We start from the raw sequence: 21,816 nt of genomic DNA, 5'->3' as shown, positions 1-21,816 counted from the left end.
CCTGAGCTGCCTCTCTATCCTTTCTAATTGTTCTTGACATGGCATCAAGTGATTTTTTTCTAAAAGACGGCACTGTATACTTATGTGGGTGCACAAGTGTGTACACGTGTACATAACCATCCACACGCCCATCAGCAGTTTCCTAGGATAAAAACCACACTCTCCACCATGGCCTGGAAGGCCCTGTGTGACCTGCTCTCAGCCTACCTCTCCCCGTCGCTAGTAAGCTCAGACTACACTTGCCCTCTCTGTGTTCCTAGAATGTATCAAGCTCTCCCTAAACTCATGACCATCAGACCTGCTACTCCTGCTGTGGGGAATGCTTCATCTCCTGCCCTATGCAAGGCTGTCTCCTTCTCATCCTTCAAGTCTCAACTGAAATGGTCCTTCCTCAGATAAGCCCTTCCTTCCCTGATGGCCCAATCTGTAGTGTCACTGCTTACTGTACTTTTCCATTTTGAGGAAATAATTGCTTCCCCTGCTCCCAAAAGCGTCTGTGTTGTTAATGCTCTGAATGACTGACTTGCCTCCTTTCTGGTTTGCTTTTGCAATCCTGGAATCTCACTGTTCTAAAACAGCTACCCTAGATTGACTTCTATTCTGCTATTTGATCTTGAAAATCACATTGATTTTTACTTTCTATGCAATCACTAGAAGATTTATTTTAATTTGTCAAGCCTTAAGAGTGAAGAGTATTTATATATTTAAATTAACCTATACTGTTTAAAAACTAACAGGAAAAAGAAAACACATGTCAACAACAACAAAAGGAGGCACATGGATGGGGTGGTAGAGAAAATAAAGTTCAGTACCAGGTTACAGCCTAGCTTTGCTCTGGGGAAAAAAAAAAAAAGAACGTAAGTCCTAACCAAATAGTTCCCTAGCTGTCTGGTCATGTATTGGCATGAAAAGCCTCCTCTTTTCCACAGTAACACAATCATCCTTTTGATGACTTGCCCATCTGATGAATTACAGTGTCCAAAACACAAAAGGAAAAATAATGGATTACTGTGCCATGTTTGTTGCTTTTATTTGTGAAAATCATTGTTTTCAGATACAGACCTACTATAACCCTCTGCGCTAACTGCCCTTACAAGATGGTGGGTTTCCTTGAGCAGTTTATATACCTCAAAGAAAACACACTGGTTCACCGCTCTCTTTAAACTTTTGAATTTGCAATATAAGAGTTTTAAAACCTCATAGTTTAAAACAAAGGCTGAAGCAGTGTTCCAGAATGAGGAATGATTTCTCTCAGGGCATTAATCAACACTGATCGCATTTATTCAGCATTTGTATAAATTCTCTGTGGCAAGGCGCAAGGCTTGTGAAATATTTACATAAGTGGGCAGAGTTCTCAGATTCACTTGGAAAAAGTGCTCAGGTGCTGATGAGCTGAAAGATACTCTGACAACTATCGTACAGTAATAATTCACTAAATTTAAATCACTACATTTGGGAATGTGGACATTTATTTGAGCCACAATTTATGGTCCCGCTGCACATTTTTTTTGCGGTCTCATAAAACTGTATGAAAGATTCTCCAAGAGTAGAATTCAGTAACTATATACACGAAAATGCCCACGAAAAAATCTTGGGAAGTATCTCCATGTGTCTGTCTGAATCTGTTTTCTAAGTTTATTCCAGGAAAAATCAATCAAGGCCAAAGGGTATCAATCCTTCACTAATGAGAGAACATTTTTAATCTATCAGCCTATCCAGTTTGTTTTTAGCTAATTATTTGAAACATAAATTGTTCAAATTTATATTTCAAAAAGATATCAGTAATAACAACCAAAAAAAGGTTTTTCCTGATAAATAGTAGTAAAATAGACATTTTTAAATTTACCATTACTATTTTTGTATATATTTTGAGATTAATCAATCAAAAAATGTTGGAAAACCACCTCTGGTAGGAAGGCTTCTGCACCAATTACTTGCTATTAGGTAGAAGGAAAAATTAAGTCCTTCATAAAGCATTCTAATTAAAATTAACCTTGTCTCTTTTATGGAAAACCTGCCATTACCCCCCAAATTAGACAGAGTAATAAGATAAATAAAATAAAAGGAAGCAACATTAATTTATTTCTTTGTGTACTTTTTTTTTTAAACTACAAATGTGTAGCTAATTAGAATTCCAATACAAAAAATATACAAATTTATATGTCTCCCCTTAGGTGTAAGAATAGATGAACACATTATATTTCCTTTCTCTTTGTTAGAGCACTGTATTTAAACAAATCCTCTGAAGTTGTGAATGGTTTCCCATATGCTGGAATGTTTGTTAAGCTTCAGTAAGGGTTTTTAAATTCATAAAAATGCGATTATGCAATGAATGTTTTATGTTCCTTTGAATAAACATTCATGTACACCAAAAAAAACCCTTGGAATTACAGTTTTTTGCCATTAATTAACAAGATCAAGAAAGTAGGTCACATAAAATACATCACAATTAAGTTAGGCCAGTAAAAACGTCTGTCCACCATCTCATCAATGAGAAGTCAACTAGCATTTATGTGTATTGACAGTGTCTAGAAAATTTAGGTTCAGAATAACAACTTCAAAACAAAACAGCATAACGTTATTTTCTTGTGAGGGTAAGTAATAATATTTTATTTGCTCAGAAAAAGAATGGCTACCCTTCTAGGGTATTTCTGGGGGCCTCATTAACTAGATCAACATTTTCAGATCCCACTGGATTAGAGAAAGATTAACAGAAACCAGAATTATAATAAATGTGTTTACCTCCATCTAGATTCTTGGAGGCCCGTTTACTAGAGGTGCGTTCGAAGTGTGGCGCTGGCCTGTCAATGAGGGTGCTGGCCTGGCGGGTCTGCGCTTGGGTACGGCCGCTGTAGCGGAATTTGGACCCCAAGGTCAGGAACTTGGCCTTTGGTGGCTGCTCTGGAGACACAAGCCTGTGGGCGGAAGAAGGGAATAAAATTAGATGTTATGGATTTTTTTTAACTTCAAAACTATATATTTTAATGTCTTATTAAGTATGATTATTTGGTCCAAAAAATGCTGCCTAAACTTTCTAATAAAAATGAACATTATTTATAAACTCTCCCATACAGAGCCTTATAATGAGATGAATAAACCCCCATTCATGTATTCATGAATAATGTATTTTCCTCAACCGAGTAAAAGAGCAGCTGTTCTCAATATGCATCAAAGGTTATTTATTTGTATCAACTTAAATCATTTATATAAACACATATGTCGGAATTCTTGCTCCTAGCTGTAAGTGCCAAGCAGCAATCCATTACTGTTAGTAATTCTTAATATTTATGTCTATTCCTCCTGGGAAAGAACATCTAACTTGGGAATCTGTTCCATCAAGTGTTTCCCGTGACGGACACAGCACACAGCAGATCTGTCGGGATGACTAACATCCTATCTTGCCAGCACAATTCTCCTGCTTAAACTCTGGGTTCAAAATGAATGAGGTAAAACTTTCTTGATGTCAAATACTTCCAGACTTATGCAAAAGCATGTTTTCAGGAAATGAGCCAATCTTGTCTGGAATACAACTGAAATTATCTTATTTTCATTGCCTGATCAAGAGTTGGCGAAACATCTTAACAAAAAAGATAATCTCAGCGCACTTAAAGAATTTATTAATAAGAAGACTTTAGTTGACAATTCCAGGATACGGAGAACTCTACTAAAGTTTTTCCTATGATTCTCCAAACAAGAGTGATTTCTTAAAGAGTTCTTCACCATTTCAAGTATTTCTAGACTTTCTGCTCAATTTGTAGAAATCCGCTTAATAAGCAATGAAGAGAGACTCAAGTCAAGGTAAAGCTCCAAGTAGTAACACAAGAGATGCTCCTCCATCACCTCAGGACTCTCAATTGTATTAACCTAGAAAAACAAGGTGTTAGAACGAAACTGACAGAAAAAGAACTAATATACTCTTGGCTTCAGTCTAGTCAGGTATGGTGGCAGAAATGTTTCTTGAAAAACTTCCATCTTATGCCAATAGATTTTCAAAGGAGACACAGAAGCTGCTAAGAAAGTATAATCTGAAGATGTCAGTGCCTCAAACTGTGCTTTGGAAAAAGCTCTATATTCTTAAATTACAAATCTGGAATACTAGACTGTGTAAAGCAGTGATGTACAAGAGAAAAAGTGTCATTGGCAAGCTCATCAGTGAAGCACTTAAGAAATGCCCATTCTCCTTGAAAAACAAGTTGGCTAAATCACATTCATTTCTATTATCATCTATTATTATTATTAAGTATGCTCTGTAGGTACTGGGAGAACCAACAGAAGAGACACTTCTTTAAAAATATCTCAAAGGAGAAACATGTGTTGATGACCCAAAGGAGATACCCCCACTTTCACAAAATTTTAAAAACTAAACAAAAGACAGTAAGTATTGGTGAGAATGTGGAGAAACTGGGACCCTTGCACACTGTTGGTGGGAATACAAAATGGTGCAGAAGCTATGTAAAATAGTAGGGAGGCTTCTCAAAAAATTAAAAATAAAACTATCACATAATTCATAAATCCTACTTCTGGGTATTTTTCCAAAAGAACTGAAACCAGAAGCTCAAAGAGATACTAGCATTCTCATGTTCATTATGGCGCTATTCACGATAACTAGGATGTGGAAACAACTTGAACATCCACTGACAGATGAATATGGGATATACATACAATGGAATACTATTCAGCCTTTAACAAAGAAGAAAATTCTGTAATATGTTACAACCAGGATAGACCTTGAGAACATTATGCTAAATGAAAAACATGCCAGGCACACAAAGACAAATACTACATAATTCTACCTATATGAGGTATCTAGCATAGTCAAATTCACAGAATCAGAGACTGGAATGGAGGTTACCAAGGGATGGAAGGAGGGGGTAATGGGGAGTTGTTAATCACAGGCACAAAGTTTCAATTAAATAAGATGAGCAAGCTCTAGAGATCTGCTATACAACATTGTACCTACAGTCAACAGTAATACATTCTACACTTAAAATTTGTTATGTGATCTTGCCACAGTCAAATAAAATTATTTTAAAAAAAGAAAAAGGACTAGAGGAAAAGAAGGGAGGGAGACTGGGTTAACCAGAACCCTTCTGTAGGCTCGCCTCAGTTGATTGTACCTCAACCAAAGGCCACGTCTTCCCAGAACGAGCAGCTCCATATGAGAACTTTCTCTTATTTACAGTTTATGAAAAATATAAATACAAGAAATACAAGAAAAAAATTTTAAAGGCAGATATAAGTCATAATGCAAAAGAAGGAAAGTCACTAACTAGAGAACTTTTATTTATGTCACACTGAGATAAAGTACTTTCTTGCCCGACTGGCACTGGTGAGCACATACACAGGGTATTTAGCTTACAGATGAATTTTCTGATCACAAAGAAATCCTTAAGCAATTAAGCTGCAATTAAATAGAAATAAACATCCAAAACAAAAAAAGGTTGAACACAAACATTTAGTAGCTTTCTCTAAAATAATTTTTAAGTCCATGGTAATGTGAATAAATTTTCTAAGAAAATGTAGACCAAGCAATAAAATATTTCAGCCCTATCACTTCAAGATCACGCAACATTTCCTTTTGATATATTTTTAGGTTCCACATCAAACCCTATCTTCAGAAGAATAACGTCAAAATTACCACAAGACATCTATCAGTTCACTTCAGGGTCAGTCATCATAGAGGATTAAAGGCCTTGAGCAAGATGATGATGGAATTCAGCTTTTACATATTTTACTGCTTACGAAGTATGTATATTAACATTTTAATTTTATAAAAATCCTGCCTTCGTAAATCAAGTATTATTCATGTTTATCTATGGAAAACAAAAGAACACTTTAAGAAAGCCCACATATCAATTACTAAAGTCACTCATGCATTTAACAAGTGCCACAGGTTTCCATAAAACTCTCTATGAAGCAGCTGAGGACACTAGTTCACTTGGGATTAGTCTGGATTTACAATGCCAGGTTTAAATGGCAGTTTAACCTCAAGCCTGAAGAGCCTCACATTAATCTTGTTTACACTCCATCAACAACAACAAAAAGCACTGAGAAAGTACAAGAAAGCAAATCCACTGCAAATACAGTCTGGAAGTACAGCACAGGGGGTACACTTGGGGGCACATGGAGCCAGGCTACCTGGGTTTGAATTCCAACCCCACCCACCCATTACTATCCATACAACTATGGACATGTTTCTTAACTTCTCTGTTCCTCATGCAAAGTGAAGATAATAACAGCACCTGCCCCATAAGATTTGTTGTAAAGATTAACAGAATTAATCCATGTACAACACAGAGAATGGTGACGGGCTCTATTAAATGCTCAAGAAAGGACAGTAGCTTTATTATTATGTTCCTGTTCCACTAATACTCTTCCAGCCGCATGGCTACCAGTCAATACAAAGGTCTGTTTATTTCTTAATGGCTTCAGTCAGAAATCCATTTTAATTTTCTAAAGAAGTCATTTGCATCTTTTGTGATAAAGTAAAGCAGAACCAACTCCACTGATATGATTCAAAGCACTCTGCAAACTATGATTTGCTCTGTGTTAGATACATTTCATATCACCTGTAAATAAACATACTAAGATTTAAAGATATAAACTGCTTTTGTTAACCACTGTCTCCAAAGTTTGCAGGAGCAAATTGGTCCGCTTTTAAACTGGAGTCCGCAGCTTATTGGTAAAGATGATGGAGGCACCTGAGGCTCTGCAGGGCTGACAGACATCTCAGAGACACCTGCTGGAAGAATACAGGAGGGAGGGCGACGCAGGGGTGAAGAGTGTGGGCTTTACAGCCAGAGGGCTGGGTCCCCACCTCTGCTTGGGTGCCTGGCCGGCCACTGTGTTTCTCTCCAAGCACCCAGCCCTGAGCCACAGCTTCCACGCGGGGGTGAGGAATAAATGAGGTGGAGGGATGTAAAGTGATCGGTCCTGTGTCTGACAGCAATGTATGCTCAATGAATGTTGGCACTTACCATTTCTGTACTGATCATTGCCTTTCTTATCATTATCTGACAGGGAAGCCTGCTGCCTGTCCTGCCTGGACTTGTGTCATTTAACTCATAGATGTTATTGACTTGTTTTATTTGAAGCAGGCTCCTGTCTTAGGAGAATCTGTCATGGCTCCCAAGAGAAATTGTAAACTTTTCAAAGATGAAATGATCGGTGTAATCAAGTCAGATGGATTCAAGTATATCTTATGAGTTTCCTTTCTCCTCTAAAATGAGACTGTTAGATGAGGGAGGGTGAGGCTCGGTGGTAGAGCACATGCTTAGCCTACATGAAGTCCTGGGTTCAATCCCCAGTACTGCCATTAAAAAAAAAAAAACAAAACGAAGAATTATCTATAAAATGAGTCTATTAGAGCAGTCTTAAAAATAAATAGCACAATATGCTACCAAACTAGGAATAATGATGAGAAGCATTATGTATCAGAAATGGTTCTAAGTTTGTTTCACGTAACATTTACTTTTCAAAACACTGCTATAATGTAGGCACTGTTACTATCTATTACCATCACATGGATGATCAAACGGAGATGCACAAAGGCTGAGTCACTTATCTACAGTCACACATCTAGTATGTGGAGGGACAGGATTAGATTATGAGAGGGCAAAGGAAAAAGCTTGCAGATGAAGGGTCTAGGGACACAGCTATCCAGGCTGCAGTGATAAACTAAGGACACAGAAAAGGAAGAGCAGCAAAGGACAATCTGCTCAGAATAGGAATGTTAAAAAATTGCCGGTGAGTAGAAGTATGAGAGGAGACAGGACAAAAACTACAGAAGGCTAAAAGGTCTAACGAGATCTCCTGGGTTTTTTTTAGTTTTTAAGGGAGCAAGACATGGACAGGTTTATTGGCCAAAGAAGACATCAAAGGCACCCACCGGAGGTATACAATTTACAAAGCATGGTCCTACACGAGGCATGAAATAAAGGATCGTGGCAGAGGAATGACTCTCTCTTCCTTGACACAGGACAGGAAGAAAAGAATGAATGAGAGGGGAGCGCAGAGCTCAGTGGCAGAGCGCATGCTTGGTATGCACAAGGACATGAGTTCAATCCCCAGTATCTCCATTAAAATAAACAAATAAATAAACAAACAAATCTAATTATCTACCCCTGCAAAAAAAAAAAAAAAAAAAAGACTGGACAGAGAGGAAAATAATGCTTAATTATATGCAAAAGGAGAAAAAGAGAAGATGGATGAAACCAAGAACATTCAGGACCCACAGCTTCTACTGTCAGGGTAGCACACAATGGAGGGCATCTGAGCGGAGGGGCAGGGGTGTCCAAGGGCTCAGGAAGACCCAATGCATTTGTAATGGTGGCACTGAGGGTCCAGCTGATGCGGGAAAGGATCTCTGCAACAGCACCAACCCACTGAGCAGTGCGTTTTCTCTTACAAAGAGTATCCATCAGAAGAGTTGTGCTATTTAAGGTAGCACGGGTACAGAAACGGAGAGGTCAGGACACAGGGCGAGTCCAGGCCCAGCAGGCTGGTGTGCAGAAGGGATGGGGGCTGGGGGAGTTGGAAGCCTCCTGACAAAGTAGCAAAGGGGCAGACCACAGGGTTCAGGGCTGGTTTGGGAAGGAAGCGAAAGCGGGAGGGAGCCGATGAGAGCAATTACATGAAACCTAAGGAGAGTCGACAGTGGAAAGAACGCAGCAGGGGCGGGAGGGTGTGGCAGTGGAAGGAGGAGCAGCTGGAGCGCTGGACCACCGCAGACACAGGTCATTCTGAGTGACAAGAGCGTGGCCAAGCGTGGCCAGGCAGTGGAAACAGACACAGGGCATCCGACGCTGAGGAGAGCAAAGGACAGTAAAGCAGGGTGTGCCGGCAGCTGCCACCTCCCAGCATCTCGAGGGTTCTGAGAGCTGTTTTCATTCACCCTCAACTGTTTCCTCAAAATTACCTGTAGAACGTGTGATGTTCCACGCACACTTTCCATAGCCTTTTCGCTGCCCGATGGTTTGGCAGTTTAAATCCAATGGTGCTCTCAAACTGTTCCAGCTAGAATAAAGCCATAAAATAAATCAGCACATTTCTTTGAGAGCTGATTAAAAGCTGCTGAAAAACATGGATTCAGAGATTTCACTAAGAAGTAACTGTTTTTCTCGAAAAAGGTAAATATTAGTGCATCTAATATGATTATACAGAATGGATTTTTCAGACTGCATACTAGTTTCCATGAAGAGCAAGCATCAGCTACTGACATAAACCAGCTCTGCTTCAAGGTCCACTACAACTCTGCCTCTACTGATCCTGACCACTTAGCTGACTCAAGAGGAAAAGAAAAACGAGCCCCACTATGTGGCAGGCACTGACTACTCTTTCTTTTCGGTGAAACTGTGGCTGCTGCTTTTTTTTTTTTTAATTGACAGTAATATATATGCAGGTTTATCATCAAAAACCCTGACTTTTTTTTTTTTTTAAACTTCAGAGGAGTAAGTAATCCTTCATCTTCTTAAAATTCAATGGGAAACAATTCTGGCCATAAAGGAGAACACTGACAAAGCCTGAAGAGATACACCAGGGGCTGGATGGCTTTGCTTACCTCTGCTGGCCTAACTTTAATGTAGAAGTTACTGCGCTTATAGGAGATTTTCAAGATTTTTGGCCAAGCGAAACGATTGATTCTCAGTCTATCTTTGTAAATGAGGAGCCCGTTGGCACACACACCCAGCTTGATGTCCACGCCTTCTGAGTCCTGCCAAGCAGAAGCCATTTGACGGAGGTTAGAGCTGTGACGGTCATATAGATCAGGAAGCCAATATCCCCCTCAAACCATCACCAGGAATGCCAGTTTAACAGGCTTGCATTTAAGTGCCAGTGACAGGACACACGTTAACAGAAACAGCAGGACACGGGACACATCTGAAATCTAGATATTCATCCTGAGGGGTCAGATGGGAGGTAAGGCAAAATGATTACAGGACACAATTCATATTTTCTCCAGCTCAGCTGTAAGAGCTAAAGGGGAGGAAAGGAAACAACTGGATTTAGATACCCTGAAGAAATGGGAGATTAAGCGGTTTTCCTAGAGGCTATTCAGGCCCCTGGGGACAGCCTGCTGGTCTACCCTAAGGTGCCATTTTACTTTAGGCAAATTGGTCTCAGATGGACTTTGCTAGCTGATGGCTGTTAAATTATGTCTACATTCTGCAAAACACCAACCCCTCACAGAAAATTTCTCCTCTAAGCTGACAGTGTGGAAATCTTTGAATTCTTTCAAGTCGGTTTTCAGTAACTTGAAGTGCTGACAGCCAGCTCTCATTACAGCATTCCTTTGGCTAGCATATTTCACAGGACTGCAGACTATTCTTGAACTTATTAATAATGTTTTCTTCACTCAGCATTTTAACTGGGAAAAGATGACAATCTAAAATAATTGCAAGCCTGAAAGTTTTTTTAAAAATCAAAGACGTGTTCAGACAAAAGTAAAAAATTATCTTCTCCCATTTCAAGTAGTCTTGAAGATCTAATATATACAATATTCAAAAATATTCAATTATCTTTAAGAGAAGAACTAGATCTCACTCAAGAAACGTAAAACTGAAGAATATTATTCAGAGATATTCACATTTTCAGAAATCATTAACAACATGGAACAAATTCTCAAAATATGCTGAGACAAACGCCACATGCTAGGTTCAATTCAATAGTCAAGTACAGAAATTTCAACTGCCTTGTTACTGAGAACAACTTAACACAATTTCTATGAGTTTTTAAAAAACAGAAATAAAGTACTAGGTAACTGACATCAATTGCTTTCACTGCTGTGATACAAGAATAATTCAAATGCACAAATAAAATCAGATGTTTAAACCTGCTCATGTAATCGATAAGGTGCTTTACTCACCCATATCCTGGCAGCCACAGTTCTCTCTAGGAACAGAGCAAAAAGCTGGGGTGAAGCAGGCACAGGTGCCTAAGCCACTTGGCACCAGACCAAAGATGGTGAGTTTGCCAAACACATCGCCGGCCAGGGCCACAGGGAGCAGGCCGGGAGACTGCCCGAGACAGCACGTTCTCAGCACAAGTAAGGAGGCAACCCTCACTTGAAATGTTGAACAGACCAATCTCTAGTGTGAAGCAGTCTTTCGACAGGACAGTGAAGCTATTTTATCTGACTTAAAAATAAACACAATCTGGATCCAAGGAAATGGGTCGGTGTTCAGTTGTTCCACATATTGTTTTAGAATTATCAGTACTTGTGTGAATAGAAATTACAGATAAAGGATAAAGAGTTAAGGGCAAAAAAGCACACCTCAGTTCTCCATATTTGACTTCTGTCATTTATCAACAAAGTCAGAAAAATAAACTGATAAAAAGGGAGCAGGAGGAGGGAAGGGAGGTCAGGACTTTTTATATCCAGACTCCCTTCCTGTGCGGTCGCATCCGGGTGGCTGTGTCCTTGATGGTGGCTCCTCTCGAGACAGGCCTTTCCCCACAGATCTCTCCATCCGGGTTCTGGCAGCCTCTCTCTGCCTCACCCCTTCCCACCCAGAGGGGTTAGGAGAGCGGCTATCACTAGCTCACGGGTGTCCTTCTACTCCGTGGTTTCCCTGTACCTTTGTCAAGAGCCCTTTGAACCAACACCCTCACCCCGTCCTAAAGTCAATATGCCATTAAGAATTCTACCGACAATAAAATATTAATTACAAAAATACATTAATTTCAAAAAATTTTAAACATGATCTCAAGATACTGAAAACTACATGAAATGTTCTTTTAAACTGCTGCAGATTTTTTTCCAGTGAGCTACAAATATCTTACTTACTGGACATTATCTAACAAGTCCACCAGATGCTAAACTGAATGAACGAATGTTATTTTGCATTTTTTTTAAGTCATCTACTCCTAACCACACAGCAAGAACTGGGATTATAATAGAGCTAGCAACTTTTTTACTCTTCTAAGATACAACTTCAAAAACCAGAATCCTGAAACCTTCCAATACTGCCATCTAAGAACTGGTTCTAACTAATGATCAACAAAGTAGGAGATGTGAGATTTATGTGTGGCGAGAATAACAGGGTTTAGAGGAAGAGAGATCAGCTAGAGGGTCTTTTTGATACAAGTTCTGCTCTCTCCTCCCTCCCTTATTTCTGTTTCTCCTGACCCAGCCTGTCCCCATCACATAGAGAAATGAGCTAAAAGACACTCAAGTGTTAGATCTGTTTCGCCTCCTAATAGGATTTATCAGAAAACATCACATAGATGGGATGACTTTACACCATGTGGCTTGAAGCAACAAGCCAGCTAGTGGAACAAACCATCTACATTCTGTTTTATGTACTTTTTGTAAAAATAAAAACATCCAAACCTTAAATGAGGTAGTGTATGTGAAAGTACTTTTAAAAATTAAAAGCATACAGCATCTAGCAGTTAAAAATGTTGCTGCCAGAGGCTATTTATGAACATGGAAAAGTGTTCATAAGAGCAAGTTAAAAGAAAAAAACTCATGAAATAATCCGTGTAGGATAATCCAATTTTAAAAATGTGAGTTCCACTGCTCAGATTTTTTAAATAAAACAAGAAAATATCAAAATATGAATAGTGCTTGCTTCTGCTTAAAGAGATTTCAGTGATTTTTATATTCTTCTGTTCACCTCTACTATCTATATTGAACATGTGTTACTTTTGTAATAAGGAAAAATATTTAAAGAATAAAATAAGCCAAAGAGAAAAAGGTGTTTTGCAAATATGAAGTATTATTATTAACACAAAAGCAAGAATTACACATCTGAGGCCAAAGAAGGGAAGAGATCTCTGGGTGAAGGGCGAGATTTCTCAGATCATCTCATCTGGACTTCCTAGACTGCACTGAGGGACTGGCAGGGTCTCCTAAAAGCAGGCAACCACAGGTTCCCTCCACCTGCTGAGTTGACTCTGGACATATTTTTCAAAACCAACTGCATCTTTCACCTTATCGCTTGCATTCTCCCCACTATCTGACCATCCAAACTAGGATCACGAAGTAGGTCATGTTTGTTCCTGGCATCTTCCTCACCCAAACCTGCCTCTCCTAACAGCTACCTCCATGCTTCCACTCATTCCCCACTGCCCACAGCAGACTGAAGGCCTAACTGCCCGAAGCCTGCGCAGGCCTAGTTTATCTTACAAGAGGTACAAAAGAGACCTGTTGGGAAAAGCCCAACTCCAGGGCTCCTTCGCCAGCAGTTTTTTGGAAAGTGCTCACTCACATCCACTCTGCTTTGCCCTTTCGTGGTGGCTAAGATCTGCTCTCCTCTCCCAGGACAGAAGTGGGAGTGGTGGCTAAAGCCTGCCCTCCTCTTCCCAGGATAAAGGAGGGAGACAGGGCTGGGACAGAGGCACCACTTAGCATAGCAGCAAAAGCTGGGACACAAAATAAAAGCAGAATAAGGTTTAAGGCTGATGAGGTCAGTCTTACAGTAAATACACAGGAAAGAGTATCCATTTAAAAGACTGTGAAAAGAAGAAAAAATACAGGAAAGAATCAATGGTCTCTCCTCCCCACAACCATTAACCCCACAATTAGAAACCCCAAAGAAATATTACAAAGACTCTTGGGTGAGGGTGAGTAGCCTTTTTCTAGAAGTGAAACAGGTTAGTCTAAAACTGGAGCCCTGTCAGAACTTCAGTCAACAGCGGAAAGATGCCAGCTCCCCTGGTGCTCACGGTACCTTGGCATGATGCAGGTCAACACCATACATGGAAAGCCTCTTTGCATTTTCTAAGAACTGAGAATCAGCTTGTGCTGGAGATAAGCCCCTAAGAATCAAAAGAAACAAGGTTATCACACTGATGGACACAAAGCAAATGTGGCTAAAGTGGGGAAAGGCATTGTGATCTTGGAGAGCTGGGGTGGAGGGAGTGACCAGGCTAAACGTACAAAGAGGAAACAGGTAAGGCTCAACTCTCAACCTCCAACATTTTTCTCTTAAAATACTCCAAGATAAACTGTTCACTGCAAGGAGGGTGCACCTCCATCCTCACCCTTTTTATGTTAGAAAGTTGCTTTCGATTTTTTTTCCACTAGGGATAAAAGCCCCAGCAATAATGGGTACAATATAAACTAACTAAGAAAATAAAAGAATAAAAAGTGATGTTATCTTTCTGAAATAGACAACTTCTCTCCTTAATATTATTCCATTAGGATTGATCATACTAAAGATGGAAAGCACTTGTATTTGATTTTGTACCTGACATACTGCGTTCTATCCGGACTAAAGTTATTTCCATTCTTATCTGTATTCCCAACTAAACAAATTTTAAGCTCCTAGAAAGCAGGGTCCCATTAATCTTCATATTCCCCATGGCATTTCAGAACCTGATATTTCAGTTTCAAATTACATAATACATGTCTATTGAATAGAATTGGAATAAAGTTAATAAGAAAATATTTAAAGGCAAATACTGCATTTACATTTTTTTTTTAAGTAAACGTCAGTGAAGGTGATCTGTTTAAAGACTTCTAATCTCTGAAAGTTCCTTTCAGATCATTTCGGTCAAGGTTTTTTGAAAAGCAGTTTTGCAATAGGGGACAAATCAGAATTTTGAAGCTGGAGTTCTTAAAACTCGTACTTAATTTTTTTTTTTATTTTTACACAGATAAAAATGTTCTCAGAGTGTCATATAGTATATAAGTAATTAATCCTCAGTTAAAGTAAAAGTCATCTTCTGTGGATAGAGAAATCACTTGCAGATTTCAGTTACTACTCTCACGTCCCCTACCACTCACACTTCTGATTCAAATCCTGATGCCTCACTACCTCCCTGGCTTTTCAAAAATCAAATATGGTAATAAAAACAAAAGGCAGAAGAAATATATAGTAAATGTCAAACAAGTATCTGGGTATGTTTGTTTCAGGTGTGGGGGTGTGGGTGTAAAGGCACTGGGCTGGGAGCAAGGCAAAGGAGACGTCATAGGGGAAAGGAAATTTTTCTAACAAATGAAAACATTTAGCCTCGTGAGCAGGCCCTCATATTCTAGTCACAAAGACACGGGAAGGATATCTCAGTGCCTCCACCTGTCTTGATTAGCACTAGTGAAGCTCCACAAGGGCAAACTGAAAAGTTTCACAAACTATGTTCAAATGTCCAGCAAGTGTTCTAAGGGAAGCCATTCAAATCCACCGTGGCCACTCTCTCTCCAGTAAGCACGTCCACAGACCTGTGGGTTTTATGCAGCTCTGCCACCTTCTCCTCCAGCTCCTTCGTCTGGCTGGGGGCAAACTGGAAGTCACTGAGGTCATTACTGCTGTGCTCTTCTGGGTCATAGTCCCCAAGCTCAGCCTGCAGTATGTAAGATCCCAGGAGGGTATGAGTCACAAAAGAGCAGGGCAGGCGGCCAGAGGCAATGTCCTGCCGGAGCTGAAGGCACAAGAAGTATCTGTGAGGAATGGGGGAGAAAAGGGTCGGGTGAACAATTAGTTAAAATCACAGCACTCATAACCCTTGAATTCAATTATCCTTTGAAAACAAATATACAACATAGGCACTCTTCAAATCTATAGCAAAAAAGTCTTCTGTAACAGGAAGCCCACCCTCCTCCTTGGACTCCTGACTTTTGTGGCTTATTTATACAAACTGCGTCTAGAAAACAAAGTAATCGAATGGAAATTCTGAAATGCTATTCCAGCAACAGTGTATTATCACTATCACAATAAAGAGGTTTGCGACGGCAGGTGAATTTCCAATCACTTAGACTGTCTCCTTGGATTAAAACTGTCATCAAAATGTGCATGCCCCTCAAAAGCTGTAAAGATTGATAAAATTTTAAAAATAGCTGCAGTTCTTAGCATTTGCAAGAAAAGCTAAGGTCACCTACCCTTTATCCTCTCTACCCTTTTCATACTCATTTCTTGTCCTGAGACACCTCTAACAGCAGTTGTAAGTCAGTATCTACTTGGAAGCTCTTACTTGCCCATTGACTCCATCTAAAGAGGCAGCTAATTCAGCTTACAGTGGAAAAAACACAGGCCTCAAAGCCAGGCAGAGCTGACTGTGTGACCTCGAGCAAGCTAATTTAGTTGCCTAATTCCCCACCTGTAAAATGGGAAGAACTCTAGTTCCCTTTGAAAGTGAGGGTAAAACATTAGATAATAAAAATACATGACATGGTACCTGGGAATCGATAACTAGTAGCTATAATCATAAGAATGTTGTCATTGTGAGTTATAACAACAACAATCATTCAATGTTTCAAGTGGGTTATTACAAAGTTACAAAAGATCCTGGTTTTTACTAAATAGCATGCAGAAACATGTTACTTATATTCTCTGAGGGATTTTTTTGGAGGGAGGGTCCCACTATGAATTCTTTTTGGTAACATTTTAAACCTGATTTTCACTCTTGAATTTAACCACCTGCTAAGGTTACCATTAACCCCTCCAAACAGAATGGCAGTGTCCCCTTGATCTTTTAGAGACCGTCATTCCTATTGGTTGCTGGCCACTTTCTTCCTGCGGACGCTTTCGCCTGGCGTGGATGTCACAGCCCCGTCTTCCTCCCTCCTCTGCCCCACACGTTCCAATGGCTTGCTTCTGGCCCAGGCCTCGCTGTGTCTGTCAGACAGCACATCCCAGCACACCGTACCACCCACCCCAGTTCAGTTATTCCTGTGCTACCACCCACATCTCTGTCAGGCAGGGCACGGACTCTGCATATCATCATCATAATCCCACAGTTAGCAAAGTACTTGCCATGTGGCAAGTCCTCAAGAATTTTCTGAGAACCAAAGTCGTCTTATGGCTGCAGTCGGAGCACTTTTCTGCGCTGCTGGGGCTCTCTTTCCAAGGAGAATTATGGATTTCCTTGTCCCTTAGAATAACATCAGCATAACTGCCCTTATTTCAGAAAATTAAATTTTAACCTACAATCCCAGGTTCCTCTTCAAATTCTCTTAAGTCTAATCAAGAATAGACCTAGTTCTCCACATTTTATGGCACTATTAAGACCTAAACACAAAGATGCCCTCTATTACTTAAATCTTATTGCTCCTTTTTATGTCACTGCCTCTACTTCTCACGTTGATCCACTCTTCTGTTTCAAAGCCTAAATCTAAGGCCCCAGAACTTCAAACGAAACCCACAACAGCCTCCTGAGTTTCCCAACTCCATCTCCCTCGCCGAGCAGGAAAGACCATCCTTCATACATTGTTCTGAACTGTGTTCCCACCCTCCCTCCGCAAAAGCCTATCCCACCTTCTAAATGTTCACTCAGGTCATGTGAAGAGTTCAGTTGTGACATCTAGACTGCAAGGCTACAGCCTGGTCTCGGGCTGCACCGCGAGACTCCTGGTAAGCTCACTAGACCATCTCATTCCTCCCTAAGCACGCAGGAAGACTGGTCTACACCCACTGAAAAAACCAAAGCACCGATGCTATAAAGTTGCAATCACCAAAGGATTATTATCCCCCAAAAAAGTGACTACAAGAAGGAATGTATGTACGGAGGGCGTTGAGTCACAAAGCCCCAGTTCCGTGCATTGTTCAAAGGCACTCCTACGGGGAGGCTCTGTACCCTACGCACACCAGCCTGGCAAGTCTCATGCTCCACGCAGCTCACTGTGCGGTTACAGGAGCTGCTATTTATTATTTACTAGCTGAAGCTAAGTCAATCACTAGCTGAAGCTAAGTCAATCACAACTTAATTAGTAAGTCCTTAACTCAGCAGTAACTAGCAAAGGGGGCAAAAAAGGCCTGTCGTGTACCCAGTCTAGGAAAGAAAGCTCCATCATCCCTGTTCACATGGGCATCATACTCTCCTTTAAACACCCGCACAATTCCATGTCTGACAACAGAATCAGCCTGGCAGGAAGCATCAGGGACACAGGAGCCACGGGAATCACAAGCAGTCTTTTCATTAAGACCCTCTAATTTTCTAAAAGCATATACACACAAAACACAGGTCTCCTTGGCCAGGTAAACAACCTTGTAAAACTACATACAAATCACCCTACAGTCCTAGTCTTACCGAAGCTAAGAAGTCCTATCACTGGTACCCAGCTTGACAGGGCTAAGATATCTAGGCACTTGTGGATACTAGGTGTTTCCTTGGTTACCATTTCAAATACTCAAGTCACTCTCAGAATCAGTAAATTCTCTCTTGCTCCTAGATTAAATCTTTAATTTGCAGTTTAAGCATATGTCTGTATAGTCCAGATCATCTCAGAGGAAATGGAAATGAAACAGCTACTGACTCATACAAAAGGAAGCCGACCCTATTAGTTTTTCACCCTGGGCTGGGGGAGGAGGGATTATAGTTCAACAGACTTCTAAAAATAAAACTTGAAAAAAATTTTTTATTTTTCTACCTTTTTTATCACCTTTGTAATACAAGATGAATACACAGGCACACATGAGTTACACAATAAAAATCATCTTCATATTAAAATCTGAAATATTAAATACTAGTGACTTTTCAAAGTATAACACAGGAAACAAAGCTGTAGCAATTTCTTTAAAAAATATTCTATTACTCAAATATAAATGGGAAATTAAAGAAAAGTGAATACAATTTTTAAAACTGGCAATATTCCAAACTATTTCGGAAGAGCCACTTATAAGAAAACTTCTAAAACTCACCTTAAGAAAAAATGTTTTGTTTTTGTTTTTGTTTTTGTTTTATTTGTTTTAATCCTAAAATTACCACTATCCCCAGAGGGAGTAGAAATAAATGAGAGCCATAATAAAGGATTATTTTTAATATAAAGTACCTGGTGATATCTTCAGTCAACTGAGAAGGATCGGGAGGATAAAACTTCACATTAAAAGCGAACAGCCAGGGAAGACCTATAATTATTAAAGATCATGATTATTTCTCCAATCAACACAATGACCATTTATGCTGATAAAACATAAAGGTCAATGTTCAAACAGCATGGATTACGCCCAATATGAATCAGTTAAGAGAATTTTGGTTTTTTAATTTAAAGAAAATATCATTTACAAAACAAAAACAAAATGAAAAATAAAATAAAAATCAATTACATAAAGAACCTGCCATATTAAATAATAGGTTCACTTTTTTTATTAACATATATTGGTACCACAACCATATGGTACCATTTATATGATAACCATATTATGCAGAAATGTTAATATAACCTTCATGTAATAGTTCTAAGATTTATTTTAACCACAGGATCTCTAGATGCCAAACATTCTCCACACTTAAAAAAAAATTCATGATTTCTACGTTGTTGGGGACAGGGGTAATGATCAAGTGATCACTGTAACTTTTCAGGAAATGATTAATGGTCTATTTGAAGGAAATCCCGAAGAAGGGACCGGGTGATAAAACATCACAATACGATAAAATTATTTCCCAGGCTTCATAAAGTATGTAAGCAGACTCATATATAACATGTACTTTGCTGTATTGTGCCACAAAGAATGAATATATTAAACAACCATGTCATTATGACTTATTAAAAGTTAAAGCACTGCTATTTACACATTACTACTTACCTAATGTTTGCTACATCATGCTTTGAATGACTAAAAAAAAAAACAAACAACAAAAAACACAGCTCTGGAGGAAGGCAGTTATTTCCCTAAAGGGATTAAAATAATTCCAATGGCCTGAATTTAGAGTTATACTCAAAGTTCATGGTATTTCCAAATAAAAACAAAAAAGTGTATGTGTGTGATTTCATTTTATACGTGTTCGAAGGCCTCATGATTGCTTTAATGTACAAACTTCAAAAATTTCTTGAATCCCATTCTCTTGCTCAATGGGCCATTTTGTTCTTTTCTCACCATAGACACACTAACTTTTCTCACATTCAAAATCAATGAATATTTACTGAGTGGCTACTGTGAACACATAGCACTTTTGCTGGGTTTTGGCTCAATATATCATTATTCTACTAATAAAATTAATCCTGCCATATTCAAAAACAGATTTCAGTTCCCTCTACACATTTAAAGCATCATAAAAAGAAATAAGACTTTCTTGAGTATTAAGAGACATTCCATTTCTTGGCCTGTAGCACCAGGCTGGCTGTGTTGCATATATACTTCTTCAAGGTAATTAATCCACAATTAAGCAAAATCATCCCAGAATTAGCTTATCATTTCTTAATGGATCCTTATTTATTTGTTTTCTAACATGCTTGCTTAGATATGACAACAGGGATTAAGTTTCTAACAGAACACGTATTTCAGGATCTATTTCCAATTCTAAAGTTGATAAAATATACCAATAATGCTAAACTTTTTATTTAATCATATATTATTATAATTTTTACCTCACTATATAAAATTACCTAGCTATGGATTATTTATATATTAATACAGGCAAACCTTACATATAGTCTTATGTATCTGTACAGTCTTATTTGTGTACATTTGAAAAAATGAAGATTTTTTAAGGAAACTTTTACGTAAGCACTGATAGATTGTGGGTTGTCAAAAAGATTATTTACCTTTGCCAGTTGCCTATTAGCTAAATAACAATATCATAGCAGAGGTTAGGCTAAGATAGAGTAGTTCTTTTGTCCACTTTAACACAGGTAGAAAGAAAGAAGTAAAAATACAAGAGCTACAACTTCACTGCCTTAGCCTACTTTCATGATCAGGACAGTACAGGATTCCATTCAGAGAACTAGCTAAACAATAGTCTGAAACAGTCAAATCCTGTGTCTTTCTGTTATGCCTCTTGCCAAAACACAAGGGCAAAAGTCCTGAAATTAACTCTTCAAAAAAAAAAATTCACAAATAATCAAAACATAAGACTGTGATACACAATCAGCAAGAGCTTTGCCTCCCAAAAGTTTAGGCTAGCTCCACGACTCTGAGATGAGCAGCACACAAAAATAATCAAACAGAAGCCAAAACAAAACCACAGGAAACAAACTCCATGGAACATCATGTTTCAGAGGTTATCCTGTTCTGCCCATGGTTTGGGTCACCTGGCAGGTCTGGTTTCAGAGAAAGTGGAAGAACCAAGCATCCATACCTTTTTGTGAGGCGAACATGATAACCACTACACTACAGAAACCTCCCAACATCCATACCTTTTTGAATTCATGCACTTTGCAGAGTGAAGTGGGACTGAACAACCGAAGAGGGACTAGGAAAAGTTCCAAAGCTTTCTGGTAGTTTCTTCCACCATGTAAGCATAATGTGCCTGTGTCTAATTACTCCTTTTCTTTATTTTGCCCCTTTTCTATGATGAGCAAACACAAATAGATGAAACACCAAGATAATAAATGCAGGGGGAAGCGGGGAGGGAGGGAAGGAGGGAAGGATGGAAAGCCAGGGAAAATAGTCAAAAGATGGGGTGCCCAACCACCCTAGTCTGCCCAAGACTGTTTCAGTAACAGCATGAAAAGTCCCACACCCTGAGAAACCACTCAGCCCTGCGCAAACTCGAAATGTCACTCTAATCAAAGATACAAGAAAATGAAAAGAAAGACGAGTCTACAAGGAGAGGAAATGGCAAAAATAAGGCATTTTTGCCTCCCTGGACAGCTATGGGGCCCACTATCCAAAAAGCTGGTAAGAATTTTGTTCTCTTGTCTAAAAATTCCAGCTGTTCATGGCTCCCTACCTTTTCTGCTTCAGTCATTCACAGACTCTGAAGTAAATTAAGTACCCAGATCGCCTAGCAGAGATTTTTCTGCGGTGGTCATGACTCCTGGCACAGGTATCAAAAACCAGGCACAGGAGGGACCTGAAGCTGGTTAGAGTCGGACTCACAAGGTCACTTGGGGAGTCGACAGTGAGAGTGAACCGGGAGACGGAAGAAAGGGTAGACCAGGACTAAGAACAAAGCCAGACGCAAAGAGCACACAAAGTGGCCAAAGGAGTCGAGACT

General features: G+C 39.3%; 1 protein-coding gene across 17 annotated transcripts in view; it reads right to left on the bottom strand.

Annotated features, from left to right (window-relative positions):
• The window catches only part of EPB41L2 (erythrocyte membrane protein band 4.1 like 2), a 199,768-nt gene that overhangs the window by 44,225 nt on the left and 133,727 nt on the right, over positions 1–21,816 (bottom strand). For all 17 annotated transcript variants that reach the window (XM_031456314.2, XM_031456322.2, XM_031456323.2 and 14 more), the window contains 6 exons: positions 18,710–18,785; positions 15,164–15,382; positions 13,674–13,761; positions 9,560–9,712; positions 8,918–9,015; positions 2,743–2,915 (listed from right to left, as the gene is read on the bottom strand). In XM_031456314.2, the coding sequence (XP_031312174.1) occupies positions 2,743–2,915; positions 8,918–9,015; positions 9,560–9,712; positions 13,674–13,761; positions 15,164–15,382; positions 18,710–18,785 (807 nt within the window). The remainder of the gene's footprint in view (positions 1–2,742; positions 2,916–8,917; positions 9,016–9,559; positions 9,713–13,673; positions 13,762–15,163; positions 15,383–18,709; positions 18,786–21,816) is intronic.

This window comes from Camelus dromedarius, chromosome 6 (genome assembly GCF_036321535.1).
Source record: "Camelus dromedarius isolate mCamDro1 chromosome 6, mCamDro1.pat, whole genome shotgun sequence".
NCBI classification, from domain to species: domain Eukaryota; kingdom Metazoa; phylum Chordata; class Mammalia; order Artiodactyla; family Camelidae; genus Camelus; species Camelus dromedarius.
This window is presented reverse-complemented; position numbering and strand designations above follow the sequence as displayed.